General features: G+C 49.1%; 1 protein-coding gene and 1 long non-coding RNA gene across 3 annotated transcripts in view; one reads left to right on the top strand and one right to left on the bottom strand.

The window, feature by feature from the left end:
* Positions 1-667: 667 nt before the first annotated feature.
* LOC139604329 (uncharacterized) lies at positions 668-3,789 on the bottom strand. The gene is made up of 2 exons (XR_011683943.1): positions 3,103-3,789; positions 668-2,789 (listed from the first exon to the last, which is right to left on the bottom strand). It is a non-coding gene; the product is annotated as an uncharacterized lncRNA (long non-coding RNA).
* Positions 3,743-13,345, top strand: part of MMP24 (matrix metallopeptidase 24) — a 42,658-nt gene continuing 33,055 nt past the window's right edge. The window contains exons 1-3 of one of the 2 annotated variants that reach the window (XM_071455476.1): positions 3,743-3,936; positions 6,815-6,963; positions 12,830-12,946. In XM_071455476.1, the coding sequence (XP_071311577.1) occupies positions 3,838-3,936; positions 6,815-6,963; positions 12,830-12,946 (365 nt within the window). In that variant the 5' untranslated portion in view covers positions 3,743-3,837. The remainder of the gene's footprint in view (positions 3,937-6,814; positions 6,964-12,829; positions 12,947-13,345) is intronic. The other variant, XM_071455477.1, reaches the window with a different exon arrangement.

Consider the following 13,345-nt stretch of genomic DNA (forward strand, 5'->3'; position numbering starts at 1 on the left):
TGGCAGCACTTGTCTCTGGCAGATCAGCCACTGCTCCTGGTTTCTGGGAGGGCACAGCCTGGCCCCCTCACCCAGTTTACTGACAAAGCACTCAGGAAGGACTGGGCTCAGCATTGTCCTTCCAGGGTCCACCGCTAGACTCTGTGCCACTGATCACCAGGGATCCAAGAAGGTAGATCCTGTGCAAGACATCTTTGCTTGTGTGTATAAATTCAGGAAGAACTGGCAGGATTTGCAACAGAGATTTATGCTCCATATCTTATGTGGGAAAAATTGAATGATCCACGCTCCCTCTCACTGGTGGTGGGTAAAGTGGTCCTGTTGTTGGTACCAGTGGAGGTCACCTGCATGGGAACTGTGCCAGACTGGTGTGACATACTGTGAAAAGGAGCACTCTGAGGGAGGTAAAAGCTGGGCTGTAGAGATCAATCAAAGTCTATTCTTCGAGCCATAGAAGATCAGGAACAATTCCTAGGCAAGGGCTGAAGCCTAATATCTGTGAGTTCCTTTACCTCCAAGGTCAATTTCTCCATTAATGATAGCAGATTGTCCTGGTTTAAAAGACAGGTGTCTTCCAAGGAAGCTGGGAATCTTCCTGGAATGGAGAGATAGCCCCCTCCCTCCAAATCATTATAACTTGAAATTACAAGGCTTCCAGGCAAAGATATGGGAAGAGAAATATCACTTCTTCACTAGAATACACACACACACACATATATATATATATATATATAGGTGAAGAAGGGAGAGAAGCAGCAGCGCCCCCAAAGCAATGCCAGACTCTTCCCACCCGTTGAGCAGTTCTGCCTTTGCTGTAGTTCTGACCTCAGCCGGCAGAGGGCGCTGTGAGCTGAGGCCAGGCAGAGTGGCTGCAGTGACTCTGCCCTGGCTCCAGGGGGCGCTGTCGGCCCAGGCGGCTTCAGGGGCCACGGCTGCGAGCCCTGAGCCAGCCCAGGGGTTAACGGCAGCCTCGGGGACACAGGGAAGCTGGGGCTCTGCTTTTCCCAGCTTCTCACCCGGCTCTTGCAGTATCCTGGCCATGCCAGCTCTGCTCTGGTTCCAGCCAAGCAGCCCCTGGGGCTCCCTCTCTCCAGAGAGACAGAGAATAGGTGGGGTGGTCCTGTTTCCCCCCAAGCACCCACGCAGATGGTGAGGATCTTCCTTGGTGATGGCGAGTGTGGAAAAGTCCCCGTCAACCAGCAGCTGCAGCAACCAATGGGCTCACCTATGGATGGCAAGGAGAATCCTGAAGCAGTGCCAGGTCCATCACCAAAAACTGCCCAAAGTGCCCTGCTCCTAGCATGGCCAGCTGGTTCTTCCCTTGGCAGGCCAGTGCCCAACCCTGCCCTCCCTCCCTGGAAGTTTCCAGTGGAATGGGAGAGTCATTGGCCAGTTCTTTTGCATCTCAGTTGTCCCACAGGCAATTCATTCCCCACAGGCATCAACTGCCCTCTCCTTGCCACGTCCCCCTTTTCAGGTAACAAAGGAGAGAAAATTCCCCAAAAAACCACCCCAAACACACAACATTTTCCACCCTGAATTTTTCCCATACCAACATGTTACATCAAACTTTGACTTTTAAACTATAAAAATCCATACATTATCCCAATTATATACATACATAGATACACAGATGCAGATATGGATACAGGCACAGTGTCTTGGGCAATTCACCCCAAAAACAAGGTCCCCTGGAGATGTCCATTGTGTTGATCCATCTTTCTGCATCACCCACCAAGTCCAATCCTACAGGTGGGTTTGTCTTTGCTCGAGGCAGAATTAATCCCAACAGTCTTTCCTAGCACACCTCTCATGTGCACCACCAGAACTTTGTCTCCACCCGCTGTGCACAGGGCTTCACATTGGGCATGGCCAGCTTGGTTGGTGGAATCTCTGCTATTAACTAACCATGCAGCCTTTGCCAAATGCAGCTCCCACTGCTTGAGGGTCCCATCCCCCCATTCCCTTCAATGTGTTTGTGAAGAGTTCATTGCACTGCTGACCTTTCCTGGCCGCTGGTGCACAGTAGGGAATGTGATATACCCACTCAGTGCCAGGTTCTCTAGCCCAGGTGTTGATCAGGCTGTCCTTGAGATGAGTCCCTTTGTTGGACTCAATTCTCTCACAGGTACCGTGCCTCCAAAGGACCTGCTTTTCAAGGCCCAGCATGGTGTTCTGGGCAGTGCCATGAGGCACAGGGTAGGTCTCCAACCTTCCAGTGGTGGCTTCTACCATTGGGAGCATGTAGCACTTGCCTTGGTGGGCTTGAGGCAGCGTGATGTAGTCAATCTGCCAGGCCTCGCCATATTCTGTTTGAACCATGGCCCCCATACCAGGGGGGCTTCATCTGCTTAGCTTGCTTGATGGCAGCTCACGTCTCACAATCATGGATAACCTGGGAGATGCTGCCCATGGTTACATCCAGCCCTGGCTCTCGTGCCCACCTAGAGGTGGCATCTCAGCCCCGATGGCCTGAGGCACCATGGGCCCATCGAGCTGGGAACAACTGTCCCTTGTGTTGCCAACACCTTGATTTTTTTTTGCAGACAGGACAGAGTGGTGCTGTGAGGAGTCCCTGCAGAGCACACTCGTTTCTTGCTGAGAAGAAATGAGTTTAACTCACACCCCCAGGAAGGTTTAACCAGACCTCTGTAGTTCTATCATTTTGAAAAAAAAAAAGATCAGTTCAGCTTTGTAGTGCATTTGAGTCACAGTAAGGATTCTCAGAAGCATCTGATAGCTCCATGTCAGCTGGCATAGACTGTGTTGTTGAGAGCATAGGGTTGTCCCTGCAGAGAAATACACTGAAGTTTACAGAGCAGAATTGTAGGAGCTCAGGGAGAGTGGGAGGAAGGAGTTCTCTGCCCAAAGTCCTGGCAGGGGCTGATGATCAGAGGGGACAGAGGAACAGACTGCTGCCTGCCTCCGTCCTCACAGCCCCTCTGGTTACACAGTATGCCCCAAATGGAACGTGGGCTTGTCATTCCTATTCCAGGACAGGGCATGAAAAAAAGAAAATTCAGAACAGAACCAAGAGTGATCTTGCTGGGCTGAAGCAGCAGAGGGAAGTTCTTCTGACTGCTGGTACTTTTCAGTGCTTACCTGGCTGAGAAGAGGCTCCAAGGTGCCAAGCTGCTCAGGGGCAGAACTGGGTGCCTGCAGCAAGCAATACCCTCCCTGCAAGCAGACCGAATTGCGGGGGAACAGGAGGGAGCTATGATTTGGCCTGACAGGACAAAAGGGCTCTTGTAGCCTATGAGAGATGGGGCTGGTTGTGCAGTTGTCATGGGGAGTCCTGCTGATCCTGATGTGCTGGAAGTGTCTTGGGAAATGGGGTGCAATTGGAAGGAGAGAGACTGGTGAAGTTCGTGGCTTGATCCGCCGCCCGCTACCTCTGGTACATAGCAGTTCATCTGGGAAGGCCTTCCGCAAGCTAGAGCTAGTAAATATCTGCACGACACAGCCCTCATTCCCTGAGGAATGTCCCTGCTGACTGCCCCTCCAGCTGTCCTGCTGTCGGCTACCCGCAGCTGGTATCACATTCTCTCCGGAGATGGTCACACCGAATAACAGCCTTTCTTAAGAAAACTTTGCATATTCCTTGCAACACGCCGGCCGGTCACGGCGACCCGCGGCCGCACTCCCCGCGGGGCAGCCCCGGGCCGACCGGCAGAGGAAGCAGCGGATTCCGCTGCCCGCCTTCCCTTTCCCTTTCCTCTTTCGCCGTCCCCCTTCCCCCTTCTCCTTCCGGGCAGCCGCGCAGCCGCAGCCGCGGCGCCGGGGCCGGAGCGCTCCGAGCCCCGCTGGTGCCGACCCGGGCCGGGCCCCGCCGGGGCCATGGCGCGCTGCCCGCGCCGGGCGCTGGGCGCGGCGGGGCCGCTGCTGCCGCTGCTCTGCGCGCTGCTCCGCGCCGCCGCCGACACCAGCACCGGCCGGGTAGGTCCGCGAGCGGGGCCGGGCGGGGCCGCCGCTGCCACCGGCGTCCCGGGGCCGCGATGTGCGCTGGGTGTCTCGGGGTGGGCCGGAAAGCTGGGCGGGCAGCGGTTCCTCCGCCTCCTCCGCCAGAAACCTTCCATCACCTCCCGCAGGGCCGGGCTGAGCTCGAGTGTGCGAGCACAGCTCCTCCGGCCTCGCCTTGGCAGGTTGGGACCGGCCGGAGAAGCAGCCGTGCTCCTCCTGTGTGATCATAAGCTTCAGTCTCCGGGAGCAGCTTCTCGGGGTGACCGGGTGGCCATCGTGTGGTGCCCCGTTCCCGCTCCGAGTGCGGCCGGGAGCGAAGGGGGTATACGCGAGGGCAGCCCCACTCCGAGCTGTTTTGGTTACTGTGCTCTTGCTGATCGAGGGGAGCTAATGTTGGTTATTATGGAATGTCCCAGCATTGTTGTACTTGTCAGAGGCCAAGGCAGGGATAGCAGATGGTCTCGGAGCAGTTTTGCAGCTTGGCCTTGTCTGAAGCCACTGGTGATTGTCTGTGCCCTTGGTGGACTTTGGCATGCCCGTCCATGCCCCACCTGGAGCACTGCCTCCGGCTCTGGGGCTCCTAACACAAGACCATTAAGGAGCTGCTGGTGCAAGGCCAGAGGAGGCCATGGAGATGTTCCGAGAGCTGGAGCTCCACTGCTCTGAGCCAGGCCGGGAGAGCTGAGGATGTTCACCTGGAGATGAAAAGGCTCCGAGGAGACAGTACAGCCCCTTCCAGTGCCCAAAGGGGCTCCAAGAGAGCTGGAGAGGGACTTTGGAGGGTCTGGAGGGACAGACACGGTGACTGGCTTCCTACTGCTAGCAGGCAGGGTTAGATGGGATATTGGGAAGGAACGTGAGCATGGGGAGGTACAGAGTGCCCAGAGCAGCTGTGGCTGCCCCATCCCTGGAAATGTCCAAGGCCAGGTTGGACAGGGCTTGGAGCAACCGAGACCATAGTGGCGGATGTCCCTGCCTATAGCAGGGGAGTGGAATGAGACGGGCTTCTAGCCCTTCTATGATTCTTTCTCCTGCTTTGGAAACAGGGCCCTTCCCTCTCCCTAATAGCTTCTGGCATCTTCTTATTGCCACAAAGAAACAGGGATTGTTCTCCCACTTTTGCTTCTCCTGACTTGAGCCCCTTTCCTGCTGCTATGTTATGTTAAGGGAGAGCAAGCATCTTCCCTCCCCCTTCCCTGAGTGATCATGCTGTCAGTGGGAGAGCAGATCATGCAGATGATTTATCAGTGCTGATGTGGTGAGGACTGTCCTGTGGGTCAGATTGATTGGGGAAAAGCTTATAGGATATATGCTGGTCTCATAATTATCCTGGTCTAAGAATTGAATCAACCAGAAGAATGAAGCACTAGGGAGTGTGCATGAAAAGTTATGGGGAAAAGTTCATAAAAACAAGTTTTTATTCTACTACTGCTATTGTTGTTGCTATTGTTATTGTTACTTAATATTCTGATTTCTACTCATATCAAATGTGATATGAGGAAATAGTGAGGGATGTAGTAAACCCCATAGATTTAGGAAAAGCACCATGGAGGATATGAACAATAGGAATGCTGAAACAGCAAAAGAAAATTCCTGTTTTCCTGTCCTCCACCCCTTAACCTATCTCTGTAACCCTATAAGGCAATGTCATGTTAACCCCTTACCATTGGTCAAGCTTGGATCCTTTCCAACCCTATAAAAGAAGCATACTGTACCCCATTAGGGGAGAAAGAAGAAGAGCAGAGACCCTTCACGGACCTCCCCAAATAAAGCCATCTCCGTGGAACAGCCTGCGCCTTCTCCTTCTCCTCTCTCTCCGTGTGCTGCAGCCTCAAGCCCGGGGCACCACTACCTAGCAAGCAGAGCTGAAATCCTAAGAATTTGCAATCACTATAGAGCTGATAATCACCATGCTTGCTAGATGGTAGCCCTGCGGCCTTGGCATGAGCGAGCTAGCTCGGGCACCCGGTCCCTACCCAGGGACTGAGCTCCTGAGCCCTATTGCTCTGCTTTATGATAAGGCCAAATAAGAGGCTTTATTAGAGGGAGGGGAAGACAGGAGAGGAAAAAATTCTGAAAAATTTTTTGTTTTTGAAAATGCTGTCCGTAGCATTTTGACAAGTTTGATATGCAGTTTTATCTAAGGCTACATTCTAGGGTGGAGGCAGGGAAAAGGGACAGAACTCCTTGAGGAGAGTTGGCTATTTTCCTGTTCTGACAGTTGGCTGGTATTAGCTATTAGTCGAGGAAACACCCACCTAAACAGGTTGTTCGATTTTTTGTTTGTGTTTTAGGTTTTTTGGGGATTTTGTTGCTGTTGTTTGTTTGTTAGTTTGTTTGGGTTCATTTGGGTTTTTTTAGAATTACTCCTGTGTTCATTGCAAATGCAAAGGTGAACTTGTTTTTCCCGGGATTTCTCAGAACTGTTAAGCTGTTTTCTTGGAATGATGGTCCAGAGACAGCAGTGTGTAGTGGGCTCTTGGGAGCTTGCTGCTGTGGGGACTGAGGAGTCTCGTGATGGCAAGAGGACAGGGTGCACAGGAAGTCCCTGGAACAACAACAAAGCTTCTTGGGCATTTCTGGTGCTCCAAAGACTTAAGTCTGCCCCAGTTGCTCAGTAGAGATGATGCTCATTTTTAAGTGGCAGGTCTGCCTGTCCTGTCAGGACAGGTGATATTAAGCTGGGTCTTCAGCCCTTCCTAGGAATCATCTGATATTACCAAACCTAACCAAAAAAAGAGAGATGGCTGAATATTTTGGGCTAGTTTGTCACTTTTTCTTTTGAGGAAATGTTCTGAACTGTTATGTTGAAAACTTACTGTGGCATCTTACCATCTGTTTCTTTCTTTTTCAGGGTTGGTTAAAAACTTATGGCTACTTACTTCCATCTGACAGCCAAATGTCTCCCTTGCAGTCAGGAAAAGCTGTGCAGTCTGCAGTTGCCACTATGCAACAGTTTTATGGAATCCCAGTAACAGGAGTTTTGGACCAGACAACTATTGAGTAAGATTAATATAGGCTACTTTTGTCTTTCTCTTTCTTAATGCACTGTCATATTTCAGTATGAAATATGTATTTCATACTGACAGTATTTTTTGTGAGTGTGAGGAGAAGCTCTTGTTACTGTTGTTCTTTGAGCACAGATTCCCATTGCTGGTGCACAGTCAAAGGGTGAATCCTGTGAGCTTTTCAAAGTGGAAGACATCAAGGGTTTAATTTACTTCCATCTCTGTCTGAATTTAGGTTGAATTTCTGGCTCCAGAAATGGCTTCTAATCTATTTCCTAATTAATGGATTTGTGCATCTCTATAGATGTTATTTGTGGAGATCCATAGTTTGAACTGAAGGGAGTTATTGTAGTCTGATGATGGTAGTCAAGGCTACTTAGCTGCCCATAGTTGCCATTGGTTGGACATTAGATGTTCTCTGCTGTATGTTGGCCATGTGTTGTTGTTTGTGATCAGGGTTTTGATAGCTCAGATGCATTGGTGTAAATTGCCTGGGACTGGCAGGGACTTTGTTTTTTCATCTTCTCTTCAATGTGGGCTCCAAAGGGTGGTGTGGAAGTGGCTCCTTGTCTGCTGCCGGGTGTCGTGTAGTGGCTGGATCCATCTGCTGTTGGTCTGGGGAGCATCTGCTAACTATAGCAGAATGCAGAGAAGGTCTTACTAAGGCTTTCTGAGGAAAAAAGCATCTCATGCTGAGCAAAAAGAGAAAGCCCGATGGAACTTGCTTGGGCCCTGCCTTGCTACATTAGGAGACCCTTTCAGAGCATGCTCTGCCTGGTTCTTCATCTCCCCTCAGAGGGCACACTGCTGGCAAAAGGGACGTGGTAGCCCAAAAGGAAGGGCCATGAAGTAACCAAATAATGTAAAGAACAAAGTGGCTTGGTTTTATGCCTTCCAGACTGCAAGAAGAGGGAGAAATAGAAGAAATTAGTGAATTGGACAGGAGGAGATCATCCTGGGCTGGGACTATCTCTCCAGTAAATGTAGCATTCCCTCCTTTGGCTCACAGGAAAAGCCCCTTGTTCTCCATTGAGGGACAGAGAGAATCCTGTATGATTTTCAAATGACTTGAAAACAAAGTGCTTTTTAAAGGTGGGGATTTTCCATCTGAGATGTTTGCCATTAATAACATGGTTTGTAGGTGAATGCTGAAGCAGAGCCATCGAGCAATGCTCTGTGTGTGCAGTTGGTGTGTAGAAGCTTGGATTTGGGATGCTGATGATTTGGAAAGGGATGGGGAAAGAAGCAGCTGTGATACTGGGGTGCTAGTTTGGAAAGTTAAGGAGCTGCTTCTTCTGCCTTGTGGCTGACAGGGGAACGGTGCAAACTGCGAATGGGAGTCCCTGCTTTAATAAGTTTTTCTGAAAGAAAGGAAGGTATTGCCCACATTTTATGACTTTGTATTTGTGGGCTGGGCTTGATCAGTGCATGAACACCCAAAGGCTGATGTTTGGAAAACCCAAATAGTTCCCTCTTCTGAAACTCAAGTCTCAAAAGCTTGAGACCTCAGCTCCAACCAAACACTGGTGTGCTTTGGAGGCATGTTGGGTTGCTCTGCCTCCATCTGTCCTGAGTCAGTGGGTCCATATGTTGTATGGCAGGGTGGAATTTGCCTAGAATTTGGATGAAGGGAGAAAGAGGTTCAGATTGCTATTAGCAGTGAGCCTGTCGTTTGAGCTGGAGGGGCATCTGCCTGGGCTGTGTTGGGCTATCACTTCCTCAGACCTGGTTGTGGAAGCTGAGCAGAAGGAAGAGAGCTGGCAAGGCAGCCTGCCTCCAAGGGCTCTGAATTACTCAAGCATTTACTAAGCCATTGTTTCAGTCTTTGTTAGGAGTTTTGAGATTGCAATTAGGAATTTTTCTGTCACTTCTGTCAGTATCATAAGTTCTGTCTCTTTAAAGTGACTTTAAGAATCAGAGTTATTTACACTTAGTATGGAAGCCTAAAGTTTCCCATCTCCTTTCCCACATGCCCTCAAATCTGGAGCTTGTTTTTTCCTCCAAGATTGGTACCCAAGCATGTGGAAGGCACAATGCAGGTGCTGCTAGTGGGAGATGAAAAGAAGCATCATCACAGGTGATGCTTTTTAGTACCCAAAAGGAAGTTTGGGTGGGGGTCCATTCAGTAGAAGATATGTAATTTCCTGTAAAGAGAGCAAGGAGAATACATAAAACAGCCTCCTCAGACCCTGCAACTGATGGTGCCTCAGCAAATTTTGTGTCTGCCTTTAGCTGGTGCCTGAACTGTGGTTTTGTGAGCAACTGGGCAAGGATATAATCCTGGAGCATGCTGGAGAGAAGGCACAATAGTGCTGAACAAAAGTGGTGATTTGTCTCTGTCATGGTCAATCACATGGCCTTGGAAGGAACCAAGAAATGATCTTACTCTGTTGGAAGCATCTTGTGCTTTGTCTTGAGCCTGTTGTGCAGGTCTCTCACCTTGGGGTGTACCACAGCTGTTTAAAGATACCACTCCCACCAGCTCAAGAGTAGGGGATTGAGAGTGACAGCTCCCTCTCTTTAGGAGAGTCTTGTGAAGGGCTTGGAGCCTGAGCTGGGGAGAGCAGCTGTATCTGGACAAGAACTGGATGTCACTGCTTTTGGAAATTGCTTGTTTCTTGATGCCAAGCAGCTGGAGGAATGCAATAGTCTGTGCCTCAAGAGTGCCAAGTATAAATTTTGATGATCCAGTGTTACTGGTGTTCCCATTAAAAAAAATAAGGAGGGGGGAATCAACCATAAGTATCTGAATCTTGCTTCAAGTAATTGTCTTTTGTTGTTTCTGATGTGATGATTTCCCCTGGAAATAGAGTGGGGTATCCAAACTACTCAGTAGAGAATGACTATCATAAAGCTCAGCTACAGATGATTAGCAGCAGCAAGCTACAGCTTTGTGGATATTTTGCCACAGACCTGCTCTGCTGAGAGGAGAGGAGATGGCTGGATTTGTACCATGTGATTAGAGCAGGGCCCATATGTCTGGGAAGTAAGTTGAAGCAGGGAACTGATCCAGATAAACATTCTCAGCTTGACATTAGCTCAGGCTGACGACAGCTCGAGTGCTGCTGAGCTCCAACCAGGTAGCTGAGCTCTGTTCCTTGGCTTCAGACAGGCAGTATCTGAGCTCTGGAACAAACTGTGGAGGAATATGGGGGTTCAGACAGGCCTAAGTTAAATGGGGTATTTATATGGTTTAAATGAGGAGTTAGGGGCCATGGGCAGCATGAGTCTCAGCAGCTCTGCCTTGGAAGCTTTGGCTCAAGAAGTCCTTGAAGGCCCAGGGGTTGGTATTGCACCTTCCTCTGGAACAGCCCCATGCTCCTGTGCCTGTACCTAGAGCTGGCAAACCGGCAGGGAATTTGGCTGTTGGAGGGAATTCACTTTCTGTGGGGTCTCTGCAGTTCTGGCTTTGATAACAATGGGTGGAACTGTGTGTGGGTGACTTCATGTGGCCAACTGGGCATAGGGCAAGTGTTGTGAACTTGGCAAGGTGTTCTTACAGGAAACAGATGCTGAGGTGTGAGGTCCTGCTGGTGTGTCAGCACTACTGCTCTGTTAATTCTTTATCTTCTAGATGATAATGGTAAGGATAAAACAGAAGGTCATTTTCTGACTATAGTCAGGGCCTGATGATGCTGATGTTCAGGCTACTGGAGTTCCCATGAAGCTCAAGAGGTGAAAACCTGATTCAGACTATGGCTTGTGTAAGGTTATGGTGAAAACATTGTATCATAACATATGAGTGGAACTGAAAAAAACCCTGACAACTCAGGAAATAATCTGGGAGAATACAAGTGACAGTAAGCTTGAGGTCTCTTTCGGAAAGTGCTAGAAGCAATGCAAAAGAGCACAAATAAAGGACACTTGGAAAAACACAGTGTGTTCAGGTTGAATTGATATTTCTGAAAGCAAATCTCAGATGTACTGATTTTATTTGAAGGTGGCAGCAGTTGTGTGGGCAAGACAGATCCAATTTCCACAGGTTGCCTGGATTTCTGAAAGATGTACAGTGCTGATAAATGTGAGGTGATGTAAGTGGGGAAGATCTGTGCTGGCTTTATATACACAGCTTGGGTTCTTGTCAGGTACAGTGCAATGTGTATAACAGCTCTCATTTGCTCTGTTCTTGGTGGGGAGACGATAACAGATGACTGCATTGAAATTTATAAGCAACCAGAATTACATACAGGAAGCAGAATCAGGAAAGGGCTGCATGGCTGCCTGAATAGGGAGCAGGTGTGTGTGTTCTGAAAGAATTTTCTGCTGAGGCACAGTGTCTGTGTGTCTGGTTGGTTTTAATTTAAAAGGTGTCCAAAAGTCCTGTAAACCATCTACTGGTGATGGGAGACTCTCCCTTCCTGAAGGTCTGGGGTTAATATTTTTTGGTGAATAAAATGTACATTGTTTAGGCACAAGTGTGGACTACTTGCCATTGGCTGGCTGCAGTTGATGGAGGAATGTCTGCATTTGGAGGCCAAAAGTTGTCCTCTGGATAGCCAAGGATGTGGGAGAAACCTTACTGCGGAGGGGGGAGAGAATTTGGTGTCCTATGAGAAATGGGCCAGCACTGGCTAGAATGCTCTTCAGTGGCATGTCCTGCAAAGTGTTCTTAGGGGCTTTGTGTCACTTGCCTTTGCCATCAGAGTGAGTGGATCAAATGCATGAAATGTCTGAAGAAGTCCAGTGGCTGAGGCAGTGCCAGTCTGCTTAGGAGGAGGCTGTGGCCAGAGATTGCTTGTGTTATTCCTGGGCTCTGCTCTCCTGGGATGCACTGCGAAGTCTCAAAGGATGTGACTGGGCACCTGTGGAGACTAGTACCTGTAGTTCCTCAGCCTCTGCCCTGGTCTCCTTTTTCCCCAGCTGCCACATGCAGTGATGGGCAGATTTGTTCCTCCATAAGCCACTTCTGGCTTCTCTGGAGTGTGTCCACATGAGCAAGTGTAATTTGAGGAACAGTCTATTTCTCCTTGATTCTGTCAGAGAATCATTGAAGGAGCATCTTGAGTTCATCTACTCTGACGCTCTGCTAAAAGAGGGACATTTAGAGCAGGCTGCCCAGGACTATTTCCAGTTGGGTTTTTAATATCTTCAAGGATGGAGATTCTGCCACTTCTCTGGGCAACCTCTGCGAGTGTTTGACCACCCCGAAGCTGCAGTAAGAAAGAAACAAAAGATCTGTCAAGGCTGGAGGTAAAGGGGGTAGGGAAGGAGAGTGAAGTTCTGTGATAATACTGCCTAGATCCCTGTGCAAAGGACTTTGCTCTTGCAGTTCACTTGGCAGTAGAGACTAGAGTTTCCTACATCATGAGTGACATCAAGAGTCAGGGGTTATGGGGCGAACCTAATGGAATTTGGTGTGTGTGACCCAGAGACTGGAGGGATCTGTTCTGGTCATTCCAGATGAAAGCCTTGGTTATTATCTGGGAGGGCTGTGTTTGCACTTGTTCAGTTTTGCCTAGTGAGGTATTAACTGGATTTTTTTCAGTGACACAGGACCACTTTACCAAATGGAGAGTGGATCCAGTAGGTGATAGGTGAGTTTGATCCCAGGGGACACCCACCTGCAATTTTGATTTGGGTCTCTTGTGGCATTATCGTGATTAAGCTCTTGTTGAGCATAGGGACTACCTGATCTGGACTCTGTGTTTCTACACGGAGAAGTGAAATGGTTTTGGTGTGTGGATTGCCAGCAGAGGTGGGTAGCAGAACCCAGAGGATAAACCTGACAAAGGGAGGACTGAACCCTTCTTGGTGTCAGCACTGGCCATCTCTCAGAGGTCTTCCAGTCACCCCCTGAGCTGTTTGGAATCTCTTTTCCAAACTCTTAGTGTAGCTTGTTGCTTTTTTCCCTTTACTTGCAGGTGGATGAAGAAGCCTCGATGTGGAGTTCCGGATCATCCCCACCTGCGTCGCAGCCGGAGGAAAAAGCGGTATGCACTCACTGGGCAGAAGTGGAGACAGAAGCACATAACCTACAGGTACAGCCCCCTCCCTCCCCCTTTTTGATGGGGAAAAAATGGTCTGTACTGGTTTGGCATGCATAATTTGTAGGTACTTTTAAATTGAAACTGGATCCTCCCTGTAATATCTAGTCTGGGCTTTCGTTCTCAGAATATGATGGGGGGGGAATACTGTCAGAGCACTGGAGTAACTGAAGAGTGTTATCAAGTCTGTTATTATTTATTAGAAAATAACTGATCAGTAAAGGCACCTGAATTGCAGCCATCAGTTGTGTAATTTTGGTAGAAAAATCTTCGTAAAAGGCCTTTTTTCTTCTGTTAGAAATCTAAGGCTCTAGTCTTTACATCATGTGTCACCTTTAACAAACCATTAAAGCAAAAGGACCATCACTGTTTGGGGATGAGATGCTTTCTCCT

The sequence above is a fragment of the Agelaius tricolor genome, unplaced genomic scaffold (genome assembly GCF_023055355.1).
Source record: "Agelaius tricolor isolate 1412-34295 unplaced genomic scaffold, bAgeTri1.0.p SCAF_49, whole genome shotgun sequence".
Taxonomy (NCBI): Eukaryota; Metazoa; Chordata; class Aves; order Passeriformes; family Icteridae; genus Agelaius; species Agelaius tricolor.